The 17012-nt window shown below is 35.2% G+C and overlaps 2 protein-coding genes across 2 annotated transcripts in view; both read left to right on the top strand.

Moving 5' to 3' along the window:
- Positions 1-1529: 1529 nt before the first annotated feature.
- On the top strand, positions 1530-5821 carry LOC144842655 (arylsulfatase A-like). The gene is made up of 5 exons (XM_078699155.1): positions 1530-1605; positions 1897-2171; positions 3751-4389; positions 4491-4743; positions 5266-5821. The coding sequence occupies exons 1-5, from the start codon at positions 1537-1539 to the stop codon at positions 5743-5745; spliced, it is 1716 nt and encodes a 571-aa protein (XP_078555281.1). The 5' UTR covers positions 1530-1536; the 3' UTR covers positions 5746-5821.
- A 10876-nt stretch (positions 5822-16697) lies between these two features.
- The window catches only part of LOC144842678 (glycogenin-1-like), a 33534-nt gene continuing 33219 nt past the window's right edge, over positions 16698-17012 (top strand). Inside the window, exon 1 of the mRNA XM_078699200.1 lies at positions 16698-16802. Coding sequence (XP_078555326.1) covers positions 16787-16802 — 16 coding nt within the window. The 5' untranslated portion in view covers positions 16698-16786. The remainder of the gene's footprint in view (positions 16803-17012) is intronic.

Below are 17012 nucleotides of genomic sequence, written 5' to 3'. Positions count from 1 at the left end.
GAGTTTGTAAGTTTGTCTGTTTGTTCGTTATACAAATTTTTGTTACTGCACATAACCTTACATATTAGGTATCAAAATGACCGCAATTGTACCGGGAAAGTTCTAAATTATATTTCAACACCATCCTCCATCTCGGATTCAAGTTAGGTGCCAAATGGGGTCAAAATTCCCCACTTTTGATGTCTGTTCGTTATACAAATTTCTGTTTCTGCACGTAACCATACATATGGGGTATAAAAATGACCGTAATTGTACCGGAAGGTTTTAAACTAAATTTCAAAAAGTCCGGGGATTTGGTGGTGGTGTTGAAGGGGATTGGATTTTGCTTAGGCTAGGGGTAGTAGGCTATAAAAGTGACCAGAATTGTGATAGAAAATTGGTATTTTAATTATCCCTGGAAAGGGGCTGGGAGTTTGGGGTGGTGATGTAGGCCTATCACCATGAATGACCGAAATTGTACTAAGGAGGAGTATACAAGCAATGCGGCGAGAGTTGGATTCGAACCTCGGTCTAACGATCAGTAGTCGAACGTCCAACACACAGGGCCACACGCCATTACATATATGGCCTTTATTATATATAATATTATTATGTCAGTTTTTTTAGTCCTCATGTTTGTATTGGAATAGGACATACTCCTGCATTTCATAGTCGTCAGGTAATTTGTCATGTTTTGTAAATGCTTCCAAAGTAGGCCTATGTTAATATCATTTCCGACTGGAGAACAGTGACTTAGTTGAATCTTATTGAATATTCTTGCAGTCTCCCGTTGTTCAGTTACATTCAGCTATTGTCTATATATCAGCTTAGAAATAGTAAATTGTAAGAAACATAACCTAGCCTTGGTTTTTTAACATTATTAAGAATACAGTTTCTTACCGCCCGTTTCATTTGAAATGGCGCAACACTGCCGCTAAACTATAACTGCAGCTGCGCTGATCACATGTGCTGCTGTCCCGCCTCGATTGCTAATTACCGGAGTGACTGACCTAATTGTGACGTAGGAAAATTGCTGAGAATTACCGAACAAGCCCTTTTTTAAAATATATTTTTACCGGTACTACTAATTGCAACAACCCATCATCATCATCATCGGTTACGCTATTCGTCTTGGGTAGACATTGCGTACGCTAATCGTTTCCATGACTCTCTTTCAACAACCCGTATATTTTATTTAATTTATTTCGTCAAAAAAGTACAAAGACAAAACAAAAAGCGATAGAAAAGGTCAAAATCCAAATGACGGATTTACCAAAAATCGAAAAAAAGGACTGTCAGGTAGATCACCAAAATGGAAAATGAAAAGAGATAATGCGCACAATATAATTAAAACATATTAACATGAAATAGATTAAGATCAATGAATAGTTAAAATCCTAAATTGTCTTTTATATAAAGACCTACCGTTTTAAATTTAAATTGACTGCGAATTATGTTTATAGTGCGTTTAAAGTCGATTGTATAATTTTATTTGATATGCCTACATTTTATTTGTGAGGGTAGTAGTTGATGATCGGAGTATATTTGATGCTCATTATGATACAGTATGGCTACAAAAACAAGGAAAGAAACTACGTTTGGAAACTAAGCAAAAGTACACATTTGGTAATATGCTATTCTTCTAACTTGAGTGTAAATTAATGGGATTAGTATAAAGTAAAGATGAGACGGGCCTAATTATTTGTTTTCAATATTATATTAGGCCTATATGTCCACATTACTCGTAGGCTAATATCTGTTTTGTACATACGTTCTACCGACCGATTTTTTAATTTCCTGTAATGTTTTCACACAATATCATTATTTATATTACAATGTGAAAAAGGCAATGGTCCTAGTAAATAAGTACTGCCCAATCATATTCAATGTCTGAAATATTTTCTCTTTTCTATACAGGAAATTATGTTGTGTTCTAAATTTGACACAGCTTTAAATGTCACCGGTTTGATTAGACTTGTCCTTTTTCTGTTGGTGCTTAAAACTGATCTTTTTCATTGCGATACCCACAATTCTCCAAATATTGTAATCTTTTTGGCCGATGACATGGGATATGGTGACTTACAGTCATTTGGAAATCCACTGGCATCGACACCTAATATTGATGCTCTTTTTAGTGGAGGGAAAAAGTTTACTCAGTTTTATAGTTCCTCTCCCATCTGCAGTCCAGCAAGGTAAGATTCTTAACAGTTCTTTCGTAACGCATTATTTCATTACCCATTATTTATTTATTATTTAAAAAATGTTATCGAAATGCTTAAAATGGCCTAAACCGTTACCAAATGCGAATTGAGGCTATTATATGCGTGCACTTTGATGATGTTTTTATGTCAACAAGTTTTATCGAAATGCTTAAAATCGCCTAAATCGTTACAAGATTCAAGATTCAATTTATTGTCACATAATATTACATACATGAAATTTGTTTTCCTGAGCTTAAAAATATAGATACAATACAATTTAAAACACAATATAAAAACGTAACACATTAACTAATTATCTTGAAAAATGTACAAGCATATGGGAAAAAAAAGTCTCTAAAACGGTTGGTTTTAACTTTGCATTGCCGAATTCTACCAGATCTATTAAAACTTACAATACTATTTAGTGGATGAGTCACATCTTTAATTATCCATCCTAATTTATTAAGAGCCGTTTTATCACAAATATTACCTATAGGCCTACTTTCAATTTCTACGCAAATTATTTTACATGCTGCTTTAGTTATTTTACATATTTGATTGATGTTTTTCTTAGTTAAATTTGAATACCAGACAATACAACAGAACGTCATAACAGATTTGATTACACTTTGGTAAAATAGGAACAGCGTATCTTGTCATGTCACACATTAAATTTCTTAAGCTTCCTAAGAAAAAAATAGGCGTTGACTAGAATAGACACTTTGAGTATGCTTGTCCCAACTAAATTGATCGTCTATAGTTACACCCAAGTATTTGTGCTCTGTTGTTCTAGATACGCATTCATTGTTAACAATTAATTGTTCTATATCTTTGTTGTTTCTCCTAAAGTCAAAAATCATTTCTTTAGTTTTCTTAGCATTTATAATAAGATGATTGTCGGAGCACCATTTAATAACATGCGCGACCTCATTTCTGTACGCAGTTTCATCATCATTAGTTGTTACACACATATCTCAATCTCAAATTACACGTATATTGCGGAGTACCGGTATTTGAAAATATCCAACTTGAAACATTATTTGTAATCTTAACCCTTTGTGTTCAATTACTAATAAAATCGCTAATCCATAAAGATATAAAAGGATGTACATTTAGATTCCTAAGTTTATCTACTAACATATATGGTTGAATAGTGTTGAATGATGAACTAAAGTCTAAAAATAAAGTTCTGGCATAGGATTTAGCTTTGTCTGAATAAGCCAAAACAGGATGTAAGAAAGAAATCAGAGCGTCGTCGTCAACACCTCGTTTAACACAGTAGGCAAATTGATATGGATCTGCAAACACCTGTGTCTGCCTAATTCAAATATTCAAATGCAAGTTGAGGCTATTCTGCGCACTTTGATGTTTTATCGAAATGCTTAAAATGGCCTAAACCGTTACCAAGTTGAGGCTATTATGTGTACTTTGATGTTGTTAATGTTGTACTTTTAAAGATTTATTGTCTGTCGTTCTTTCTGTCTGTATTCTTGTCATTGTATTTTAAAATTATATTCTTGGATATGATCAATTTTATCAAGTAAATAACAACGATTTTTTTTATAAATAGGGCTTCACTTCTGACTGGCCGCTATCCGGTACGTACAGGTGTATGGAATGATATAAATCCCCCTGTTTTTAATCAAGAGTATATCAATGGCCTACGCCATGAAGAAATAACAATTCCAGAAATGCTCTCTAATAAAGGTTACATATCAGGTCTAGTTGGGAAGTGGCATCTTGGTGTTGGTAAAAACAAAGAATTTCTACCCTTAAATCATGGCTTCGATTTCTTTTTTGGTGCTCCCAATACACTTGGTGATTGTCCAAACTTTAAATGTTACTACCCGGATGATGACTGTGAAGGAGTTGATTATTCTCCTGAAAAGGCACCATGTCAGTTAATTTTTAACAACGAACTAATAGAACAACCATTAGACTTGATAACGTTGGCAGAAAGACAGATAAGAGCTGCTAAAAGCTTTATACAGACCAATGCTTGTGATAGAAAACCGTTCTTCCTTCTTTATTCTTCATTGCATCAACATGCACCCCAGTTTGCTGGACGTCGCTATAGAAACACGACGCTTGGAGGACCGTATACGGACTCCCTGGCAGAACTCGATGGTGAGGTTGGAGACATTATGCAAGAACTTCGAGAAAGTGGGGTTCTCGATAATACACTTGTGATTTTTACTTCAGACAATGGGTAAATATTACGGTATTCATTTCTTAACTGAACGCGCTAAATAATAATGTTATAATTACTATCATACAGTATTAGCCTAATAAATATTATAATTATATTAGGCCTGACCGTCGTGAGGGCACATTGGGAGGCCACAATGGAATATTTCGCTGTGGGAAATCAAATACATTTGAAGGTGGTATCCGTGTACCAACCGTTATATACTGGCAAGGACGCATCAGCCCTGGGATATCAACCGAGTTGCTTAGTCATCTTGATATATGGCCAACAATTAGAAGAATAACTGGATCGTCAACAGATAATATTATATTAGATGGATTTGACTTCTATGATGTCCTATTTCAGAATGACGAGGTATTTGATAGTCTTTTTATGTTTATGCCTATGCCCATGTTTCTCAAAATTCACTGTAAGGATGTAAAATATTTCGCTTCCTCTCGAATCCCGTGGTAGGCCCACACATTGTTTTACTAAGAGGATTGCAGGTGCTTGTTTTAAAATTTGTATCAAATACACGTCCAATTAAAATCTTTCTCGTAAGAATCTGTTACAGACATTCTTATTGAATTGAACTTTTGTCAGTTTTTGGTGGTTCTTGTATTAGATTATGGTCTTTGGTAGTAGGCAAACATGTGAAAGACATGATGCAGTGGCCGTTTTCACCAATCACACTTAAGTAAGATATTTTTCCCTTAAATTGTATTTCACTTATCCTAACTTTCAATGGTGAATACGGCCACTGTATTCCCCAATATTACATGGAACCGGAGAAATCTAGCAATACAGGTCTATTCGGGTGGGTTTCTTCACAGATAGCTTGATTGATCACTCATACCATTGAAATAATAATTCCTTGGGGTTTTTTTGTCTTTACAGAGTTTAAGGCAATCACTCTTAATTTATGACACAACACCGTCTTCCGTCGAAGGACCATTTGCGATTCGAACAGTTCAATATAAAGCACATTATTACACCCAGACCACTTCCTACTGTGAACCTGATGGTATTGACATAATGTGTAGGTGTAATCCGAATTCAACCTTTCAATCGCATGATCCTCCGATTATATACGATATATTGCTAGATCCAGAAGAAAGAGATGACATCAGTAATACTAGTTATAGCTTGGTTGATGAACTGGCAGAACTATTAGCTATGGAAACGGCAAAGATAAGCTTTTCTCCAAGTGCAATAAAAGATGTAGATTGGGAATCTCAGTTATGCTGTAACCCTGGGTGCACTCCGTATCCATACTGTTGCAAATGTCCATCTAATTATACAAATAGCCTTCTACCATTATATGAAGATTGTAAACTACTACCTAGAAAAAATCGTAATGTTTGTCGTAAAAAGTAAAATGATTCTCTAATATATGGATGATTAAAAGTAGATAGTTAATTAATAGTATTAATTTCAGAAAATTATAGTGCAATATTTATGTGAAATGGAAGCCGATTCCAGATCAATGGTGCTTTAGTGGAAAACAACCTTTTTGGGTTTGATTTAAGGTGAGTTTTTTTTTAGTGGATAGCATAAATAAGTCCATTTCGGAAAGACGTCCTGAACGTGACGGAACATCAAGTGGAATCATACTCTGTTGATAAGTAGGAGCAGGGCTATGAGTAAGGTACATTTATATCTGTTTGTGGATCTTATAATCTTTTATTTCTAATTTGATTCCTGAAAAAAGTAGTTAATTTACTTTATTCGTGTGTACGAATTTTGCATTATTTTCTGTAGTTCTTTAAAAAAAATAAATGTTGAAAGACAATAAGATAACAATTGTGAAGATAGAAATATAAATCCATATTGATTGCACAATAAAAAACACGAAACAAAAATTGCTGATACTAACTTGCAAACAATGGAAAGAAGATCACATGACCATGTTGAAGATGATTATGATGATGATGACGACGATGTTATAATAATAAAATAAAATATTTGTTTTATATTTTTTTTAATGTATCCATATCCATCTTTCTTTAGGTCGACTTTATCCACCGAACGACACACTTAAACCCGCTAAGTTCTTCAGGTGGTGAATTAGGTAGTACACCGAGATACGATCTCCTACTCTTTTTGATAAGTTTGCTGCGTTCTTCAACGTGTACATGGGCCATGTTGCACGCGGGACCAACGACTTAACGTCTCATCCCAAAGACCGTTTGCCTCCTAGTAGACGCAAAGGTTTAAGAGGGTGATTATCCCCAATGTAACTTGAGATCTGATCAGAAATAGTACCATTGGAGCTCGTCCTGTGCCCAAGTTTGAACCTGTACGAGTCAATCCTATTATGCCACTGTTGCTCTTGCTATCTTTTATAAGTTACGTCTCCACTCCCATGTCTGACTGAAAACTTTCCATCATGAAATGCTTTAGAAACTGATTTAGGGAGGGAATTAATCATTCCTAAAGTATATATAAGATTAGACTTGTCATGTCTCTAGTTTTTCCGATTGCAACCTATGCATCTGAAACGTAGGTGATTAATGTAATGAGATCAAAGGCGAATTGAAGCTTTTGAGATGTGAGGTGCTGGAGGAAGCTTCTAAGTATATGGAAAGCCAGAAGAACCAACAATAGTGTTAGGAAAGAAATAGGCAAAAAGGAAACCCTACTTACATCGGTTGTCAAACAAAAACTTTGGACACATTGTCAGACAGGATAGGACAAAGTGATTATGTTTGTTTGGGGAGATTAAGAAAGAGAGGAAGACAACAAGTCAGATGGATAGTAAATGCATGTAAATTATTCGCTAAGCTGATGGATAAGTGCTTCATAAACCAAAGTCAGTGCCTGACTGATCGATGGAACTGCTTTCCTGACAACATCATCTCCACATTTGTTAGATCGTACACATTAGAGTCCACCAACATATATTTTAGGCCTCTCCAAATGTTTCCAATACATGCAATAAAAGTTGCCATTGTGTGAAATCCTCCTCTAGACGAATTACACGGTTAGGAAATTGACGGAAATGTACCATTTGTGCAATAGTGTAGAGCTGCTGGTCAAATGTATGTATGAAAAGGGTGTCCACACTTCTCTGCTAACTCCTTACCTCGTCGCGTCTGTGTGTTGTGTATAAAGCTCTCATATTAGATGGTGGTGCTTTTATAATGGGTGAATATGCAATGACCGTGACATTTTCAGATTTTTATTTAACTTAATTGAATTAAAAACTGTCCAGAAGGGATCACATGTGAATGAAAATGGTGTATATGCTGTGGTATGTTATATACGTCTCTTGATACTTGGCGAAGCAAACTCCACACATTGTCCTCTGTGAAATAAAACGTTGGAAACGTGTGAAATGTAATCTGAGGTGATACCAAATTTGTTTTGAAATAATGATGGCTCTTTGGCTTTTTTAAATGAAATTCGCTTCAGAAATGAACATAGGGGCGTGTGTTTCTATCGTTCGGGCTTTTGTATTAGGGGTCCTGAATGTTTGATTTGGTCTTGGAAGATGACTGGAGCAGTTGAGTCGTGTGTAGTTAAGACCATCATTGGCTCTACTTATTTGGTCCTCAGCTGCCACTGTTTGAAAGGTCCGATTTTTTGCCGTAGCTTGCACACATGCCATATGCGTTGAGTGTTTGGCAGACCATTTTAGTGGTGGGGGTGCCTGCCAGACCCCTTCAAACTCCCCCACTCCCAAAAACATGCTGTAAAATGTTCAGCATGATCCCTAGTATCATAAATGACCATTGCCAGACATTTTAAGTGGTGTGTTGTGTCCACCAGACCCCCCTTAAACACCCCCACCCCTAAAAAAATGAACTAGATCAGCTCAAAATCTAACCTTGTAAAACATGCCTCCTAGTATTAAACAATCACCCCAAGCAGCTTAAAAGCTAACTTGCAAAATATGTGGAGCAAGTACACTAAAAAATAGCATGAATGACATCATCAAATATCCCAACACCCGACATTTTAGCATACGGTAGTCACAAATCAAATGTTATACATATGTATCATATTATGATACTTTATATACTTAGTACCTTATTTTATCTACAGTAGTTTTCACTAGTTACTAAAAAACAGTTTAAAGTGTAAATAAAAAATAGGCTATGACTTTTCTGCACAAGTTATTTTAAATTAATCCACATATTCCTCTTCTGAATCAGAGTGTTCACTCCATGCATCGCCATCAGATTCACTCGATTCTTCGATCTCTGCTTCTTCCGTTTCACTGTCATTTTCGAACTCATCATGTGTTTCATCATTTGAAAACACTGTTTCGGGAATTGATGAGCCTTCAAACCACACTGGATCAAGTAGGTTGTCTTTCAAACACCATCCAAAATCTGATGGTAATGGTCAGGTAATGGTCAGGATATGCATCGGTGGCTTGAGTCCGTATTGTTGTTACAAACTGTGCCCTTTTGAATTTCATTTGAAGGGTTGGTTTACATGGCGGTAAAAATGCACAGTCAACACGTTTGATATTTGCTAGTGGATTGTCCTAAATTTCTATAGTGTAAACTATTACATATTTTAAAATGTACACACTTAATTTTACAATTTATTTGTACCAGTTTATGGTAGCGTGCTTCATTCACATCTCGTGTGTTCTGTCCATACATGCGGCAGACACATTCTGATACAATATCTATATCAACACAACTATCAACCTTTCCCATGTAAATAAACATATTTCAAGAGTTCCAACAATGCTTGAAACATTAATGTATCGCCGACTGTTACCCATACCACAATCCATGATGATGTTGTCATTGCACCGAACTTCTTGTCGATGTCTTCCAAGAGCACCGATTGCTATAACAAAAACATCAGTATCGGATGCCCACCTTGCAATGATATTATCTGATATGATATTTACAGTGTAGAAAGCAACCAGGGTATCAGCTTCTTCATGATCGCCTTGAAATTGTGCAGGGCTGACTACCATCATTTGTTGATCGGAAACATAGTGTAAGCATTCTCCACCATATGAAGCAACCAGGGTCTTACCACCAACAATATTACAGTAATGATCTATCTTCCACTCTTTAAGGAGAAAATTCATGTTTAAATACTCCATTAGTATGAAGCTTCTGCCCACTCTGTCTAATTGTCTGCTCCGGAACAGTTGTAGATGTAGTTGTAGAGTCAGCTGAACCCCATTCTTTCGCTGACTTTTATTGAGTTCTTTACATACTTATCAAAACAAACATGTACTTCAGTAGCTCTTCCCGAACGTACAACTGATAACATGGTCCGTGCAATAGAGGCATACGATGCTCCCATTTTTGTTCGTGAAAGAACAGAATGAAGGAGAAGACCCCCATCATATATGGTAATTCTGCATCTGTGATTGTATCTGTCTGTAAGGCAATGCAGATTTTTGCGTTTTAACATGTGATCCAGCACAGTGTGCAAGGGACAGTGGGTACGATAGAACATTTCGGAGGTCAATTTCTGTCTTCTGCAATAACTATAACCATCTGTGAGCACGACCTAGACGGTACGCGAGCGAAGCGAGCGTACCATCTAGTGATCAAAATGCATTTAATAAAACCAGCCTTTGTTTTGAAACTTTGATGATAATCAACATAACATTACTAAATTTTTAATATGTCCTTTAACTGCATAAATCCATCATCTTGAACAGCAAAGATGAACAATTGACTAAAAGACAAAACAGTCCTGTTCTGAATACCTATTTTACACTATGTTGAACTTGGTGGCATATTTGTGAATTTTGGTGGAAGGGAGATGGATTGATGGAGTGATTCTATAATGCGCAAATAAAAATGTCTGGCAATGATAATTCATGAACCAGTTTTACAGTGGTTAACTCTTGGCCTATCTCGGTCATTTTTGGGGGTGAGGTGTTTGGTGGCAATGGTCATTTATGGTACTAGGGATGTTTTAAAGAGTTAACTTTTCAGCTGATCTAGCTCATTTTTTGGATTGTGGGTGTTTGACGGGGTCTGGCTGGCACAATCCCCCAGTGAAAATGTGTGTTCCGGACACAAACCTATCCAAAATATATCGTTATCATCACAACTTTATCGATTTAAGCATTTATATTCACAGGTAATTACGAGTTCAATCCGTCGACAACTCCGACTTTTGTACTTAATGTCAAAATAAATTTAAATCTCCTGCTCTTGTATATCAATTAATTAATGCTTATATTAAATTTAAACAAAATCAACAAGTTCTGTCAACAGTATTTAAACAAGAAATATTTCTTACAAAAAACGCCGCTCGACATTAAAAAAAATTAATCATTGTTCTTTCTTCAGATATTATTTTATTTATTTTATTTTATTTCTACCACATCCAACAGCGAAAAATCGCCAATTACAGGATGCCTTAAAACTCTTTGGATATAAATATAGAATTAAAGCACATAAAAATACAAAACATGAAACATACAAAAGGCAAACTTAAATCGATTTAAGAACTTTAGACTTAAATTTGGACAAAGTGTAAAAAAAAATATCGATAGTCTTATCTTTAATAGAAATTAAATCAAAAAGCTTGGATAATCTTTGAATGAAACCATTTTTGCTTACGTTGACTCGACAACGGGCAAGGGACAATAAGTCGGTGTTGCGAGAGTTTGGTCGATTAATTTTGAGAGAAAAAAATTACTAAATATTACATTTAAAAAGGGAATTGACGCATTTAAAAAGAAATACCAAATCGAAAAATCTTGATGAAGATGAATTAAGGGACCTGGATTGTTGTGGTTAATAAAGTAAATAAATTTGTTTTAACCCGTTCGATACGATTTGATTGGGAGATATAAATGGAATTGTAAATTGTTGATGAAAAGTCAAAAATAGTTCGGACAAGAGAGATACAAAGTTTAAGTTTAGTAACACTATCGATATTTGTACAGTGACTCCAAAGCATGCCTAACATTATTACCCTTAGCAACAATATGATCAACATGTTTATTAAAGTTAAGTTTCGAATCAATATAAATGCCAAGATCCTTTTGAAAGTTAACTCTATCAATAGAAAGTCCGTTAATAGTGTAATCAAAATTAATATTTTGTTTTTTAAGTGATAAAGTAAGAATCTGACACTTAAGCGGATTTAAGAACATTTTCCATGTGTCAAACCAATTGCAAACCCTAACAAGATCTTGCTGAATAAGAAGAGAATCATTAATAGTATTAACTATCCGCGCCGATACAGTATTTAATATCGTCCGCAAAAATGAGGCATTGCGAATGAACACAAATTTCTGAAACATCCTTGACAAACATAGAGAAGAGCAAATGTCCCAATATTGAACCCTGCGGAACTCCGGATGTAACGGGCAACCACGTAGATGTGCAACCATTAAAGTTAACACGTTTGAAACGATTGTCAAGATAGTTACGAATCCAAGATAAAAGAAGATCGCAAATGCCAAATTTGTTGACCTTGTAAACTAGCAGATCGTGACAGAACGCTTTTGAATATTCAGTGTAGACAATGTCACACTGAGATTGTTTTTCAAAAGACTGATATGCAACTGATAGCATAGTAGCAAGATTGGTCTGACACGATCTGCCAGAGACAAATCCATGTTCGACAGGATAGAGAACGGGTGGTATATGAGAAGATATCTTATTATAAGCAATGTTTTCGAAAGTTTTTGAGAGAGTAGGAAGCAATGATATGGGACGAAAGTTCTCAATATTAGAACGAGAACCAGCTTTAAAAATGGGGCAAACATTACAACGCTTTGAAAAATTCCAGAATTAAGAGAAAGTTGAAAGATAAACGCGAGGGGAAGAGAGAGAGGTTCAGCGTAAAATTTAAGGACTTATTGCTTAATCAGTATCGCAGTCAGACGCTTTGTGTGGATTAATATTCTTTAGAGGAATTGCAACCTCATTAGAATTAACAGAAACATTTGAAAGAGTATTAATGGGATATTCAGCAAGATCAGGAAAGGTAGAAATCTTAACATCATTAAATACAGAGTTAAAAAATAAATTAAACAAATTTGCTTTATCAATATCACTACAAGCTTCAGTAGCTCAATACTTGAGTATGGACGGGGCTGTTTGTTTATAGTTATTCTTAACCCATTACCAAAATCGTTTAGGGTTATCATTTAATTTTTTAGATAGAGAGGAAGTATAATTGGAATACTTAATTCTACAAAGTTGTTTAAAATGTCTGCGAGCATTGATAAATTCATTGTTATGAAATTCAGTACGATATTGTCTATATAATTTACGTCGATTTTCTTTAATATTTAACGCTTTACGAAGGTCTTTATCAAACCAGGGGGGTAACTTTTTCTTGGAGGTAATAGAGTGGGAACCATATCTTTAATAGTAGATGAGACAAAATTATAAAAAACATCTAGACATTCATTGACATCATCAAAGCTCTTAAGGATATCCCAGGGTATACTATCAAAAATATTGCACATATCATAAAGTTAAAAATAGTTCTAAAGGTATGACTATCACAAGCACAGGAATCAAAATCAAACTTAATATGAAGGGACTCATGATCAGAATCAAAGATCGAGTCACCAATGGAAACACTACAATTATATTTAAAGTTACTATTACAAAGAACAAGATCTAAAATATTATTAAAACGAGTATTGGAAAAATTATATTGCGAGAGGTTAAAATAATGGTTAGGAATTTGATCAGAAAAACAAACATTAATAGCAGAGTTGGATTTAAAAGTATGACTACCGTCATCGTTCCACTGAAAATCGAGTAGGTTAAAATCACCGACTAGGCACAATTGGTGGATTCGTATATAAGCTTGAGAGATTGATGAAGAAGCTCCATGTGTTCAGCGTTGTTGATTGGTGGTCTATAGTGCAGTCCAACAATACACGTTTTTCTATTTGAAGCCTTAAATTCAATCCACATAGTTTCACTGCCAGCAATTCGTATTGAATCTGGTTGACTTAAACCGATTGCTAACAAGAATCAAAAGTCCTCCACCTCGCTTATTTATACGATCCAAACGGTATAACTTGTAACCCGGAAAGCTAAGTTCACCATTAAGCCATGTTTCACATCGCTACTACATCGTACTTTCCATTGAGTAGATTCGCCCAAAGAACTGATCGGTAGTCATCCATTTTTTAATTTTTAACGCTACATACGTTTTGTTTTAGTTAGGATATCAATGTCAAACTTGCAATCATGTGTCAAGTAGGCCTACGAACAAAATACAGGAGACAAAGGCTTAAAACTGGAATCAAAACAAACGCCATGACGATAATCATGGTCTGAGTATTGGTAAATGCACAAGACGATCAACAGTAAATATAAAAAAGAAGAATTATATTAATAATTTATAGAAAATATATTTTTGTTACCATGGAAACGTGTAACAAAATAAAAATATGTTGATTAATCGCAAAAATACACAAAATCTAGCATAGCTATTTAATTATAAATCACATCATGCCCATTTTGGTGGGTATTAGTTATTTCATTGAATAACTATTTCTCCTAATTTTCAACAGCATTTGAAAGAAGACATGTGTACCTTTCCAACATGTATTATTTACCAACAAATATTAATCTACTATGTTCTGTGTGAATTCATTATTTTTTCATACATTTTTATTCATTTTATTGTTTGTTTAGGCAGGACAGTCAGATGCTCACATCACTATGACACTTGTGAATAAATAGCTAGCTTGTCTTGACAAGTTAGTGAAACAGTGTGGTGATGTGAGATTCTGTTAAGGCCAACAGCCATTAAGTCGCGTGCTACAATGCATAGTGATACCGGACCGACAGACAGACAGACAGACCGACAGACAGACAGACAGACCAACCGACCGACCGACCGACCGACATAGTGAACTATAGAGTCGCGTCCACGCGACTAAAAATGGCATTTAAAATGGTCAATTTTGAACTTCAATGTTCTGTGTGTGTGGCTTCAACCTGTAAGCATGCAACTGAATACCCTCTAGAGAGACAATGTGACTTCACGTTGGTACAAGTTAGTGAGAACATTCTTCCGCAGTCTGTTGATTCGCGTCAACCAATCAAAGGGCGAGAATCCAAAATCGTTCAACCGTGAGCCTCATAGACTCTCTTTTCCCAGACGTTTTTTGGGTCCAGCAGCTGGGACCTATAAATTATAGTCGAGTTTACAAATACCCAAAACTGTCGGCCTTAGAACTATAGCTACCGCGATGATAAAGCTTCTTAATGAGTATGTCCTCTTGGGACATTGCTGGCTAAAGCCGCGGCGCGAAAAAAAAAATATTTAGCGTATTATAAACTTTCTCACTTTCTTCACACAAGGTTATAATTCAAGAATCAATGATTTCGACTTACCCCAATTACTTGAAGTTTCGGATCCAGACAAAACGAATTAAAACAATGGCGGTAGGATAATTTTTTTTTCTTAACCCATTATTATTATTTCCCATTTTATGGAAACAATTACAATTGGCTGCAGTCGCGTGCACAAATTTTAGTTAGTGTTTACCGAGCGACCGATCGACCGACCGACCAACCGACCGACATATTGAGCTGTAGAATTGCGTTTGCACGCGACTAAAAAGAGCAACCAGAACCAGCAAACTCGACGTGACATAGGCTTGTTTCAGTCGATTATTAAGATAAGTATAGTGGGCGCTGTCTAGTTTTTCCCAGAGCCATATATATAAAGAGTTACGACATTGGATTATAGTCACGTGATATGCAGATCAATTTGTGTCAAACTTGTCTCCGTTAATGCATGTAAAGTATAGGAGCAAGAAAATACTTTAAACTTTTTCTTATATTTAAAAAAATGTAATTGCACATTTTACGGTGAAATATCGATGTGCACAGCGTACAGAAGTACTTGCGGCAAAGAATATTGCGCGCGCGTGCGCTAGTACATTATAAAGTTCGATTGATTGATTTTGGAACGAAACATCTCATAACTACGTCCTATTAATAACAATTATGTAATATTTTCAATTCATAATGCATGCTTTGATGACTAAATAAAATAATAAAGTGTCGTGGATATATTTGTTAATATATTGAATAGGGTATGAACAATATTAAAATAATAAAGGCAAATTATTACAAATGAAATGATGAACGAGTCTCTGAAAGTTTGTGTCAAAAACACACAGAGAGCCATATACTGTATAAAAAGAGGGGTGAATTTGTGTGTTTTTTGTATTGGTTCATGCTTTGATGTATCCTGACTTGCATGTAGGCCCTAGCATTTATTCTTTTGTTATTATAGACACAATATATATATGTTACCAAATTAATACCATTAATAAAATTAATTACTAAAATAAAAACGGAATATAAGCGTTATTTCATAGACAAAAAAATCTAAAAATAATGCATGAACTATAGGAAAACGCTATACAAAAGAGACACGCGCGCCCTCAGCGTGCGAATTCTTTGACACAAAAATGGCTTCTAATTTTCAATGTCGTAACTCTTTATATATATGGCTCTGGTTTTTTCCAATTTGTTTTTATCTCTCGTGGGTGTCCGGTGGCGGCGTTGTCGTCTTATCTCACACAGAGCCATATATATAAACAGTTACGACATTGGATTATAGTCACGTGATATGCAGATCAATTTGTGTCAAACTTATCTCCGTTAATGCATGTAAAGTATAGGAGCAAGAAAATACTTTAAACTTTTTCTTATATTTAAAAAAATGTAATTGCACATTTTCCGGTGAAATATCGATGTGCACAGCGTTGTTCAGAAGTACTTGCGGCAAAGAATATTGCGCGCGCGTGCGCTAGTACATTATAAAGTTGGATTGATTGATTTTGGAACGAAACATCCCATAACTACGTCCTATTAATAACAATTATGTAATATTTTCAATTCATAATGCATGCTTTGATGACTAAATAAAATAATAAAGTGTCGTAGATATATTTGTTAATATATTGAATAGGGTATGAACAATATTAAAATAATAAAAGCAAATTATTACAAATGAAATGATGAACGAGTCTCTGCTGAAAGTTTGTGTCAAAAAGAGGGGTGAATTTGTGTGTTTTTTGTATTGGTTCATGCTTTAATGTATCCTGACTTGCATGTAGGCCCTAGCATTTATTCTTTTGTTATTATAGACACAATATATATATGTTACCAAATTAATACCATTAATAAAATTAATTACTAAAATAAAAACGGAATATAAGCGTTATTTCATAGACAAAAAAATCTAAAAATAATGCATGAACTACAGGAAAACGCTATACAAAATAGACGCGCGCGCCCTCAGCGTGCGAATTCTTTGACACAAAAATGGCTTCTAATCTTCAATGTCGTAACTCTTTATATATAATATGGCTCTGATCTCACAACAGGGCTGTGGAAATTACACGTTAGTTACTTGCGCCGCCGGTTTCTGAGGTTGATTATCTCATCATATCCACAAGGAAATTCATCTGTTTAACGCTATGGCTAGTGGTTCTGGTAGGGATTTTAATTATTATTATATTATACATACAGGCAGTAGTGTGTCCGATAATAATACAAACCCGGCCATCCTATTAGGCCTACTACTCCCTAGCCTAGCTAGCCTAGGCCTAGATAGGGCAGTCCAGTGAGCGAGTGAGAGGGGTCCACTGAATGAAGTACTGCTACTAACTAGCCTAAGGCTATGCATAGGCTAGTCTAGCTAGC

Source organism: Antedon bifida, chromosome 5, assembly GCF_963402885.1.
Source record: "Antedon bifida chromosome 5, ecAntBifi1.1, whole genome shotgun sequence".
Taxonomy (NCBI): domain Eukaryota; kingdom Metazoa; phylum Echinodermata; class Crinoidea; order Comatulida; family Antedonidae; genus Antedon; species Antedon bifida.
This window is presented reverse-complemented; position numbering and strand designations above follow the sequence as displayed.

Coding starts and splice junctions, on each gene's coding strand:
- LOC144842655 (XM_078699155.1), top strand. CDS start 1,537: ATGATACAGTATGGCTACAAAAACAAGGAAAGAAACTACGTTTGGAAA. Junction 2,172..3,750: donor CCCATCTGCAGTCCAGCAAG/GTAAGATTCTTA, acceptor TTTTATAAATAG/GGCTTCACTTCTGACTGGCC. Junction 4,390..4,490: donor ATTTTTACTTCAGACAATGG/GTAAATATTACG, acceptor TAATTATATTAG/GCCTGACCGTCGTGAGGGCA.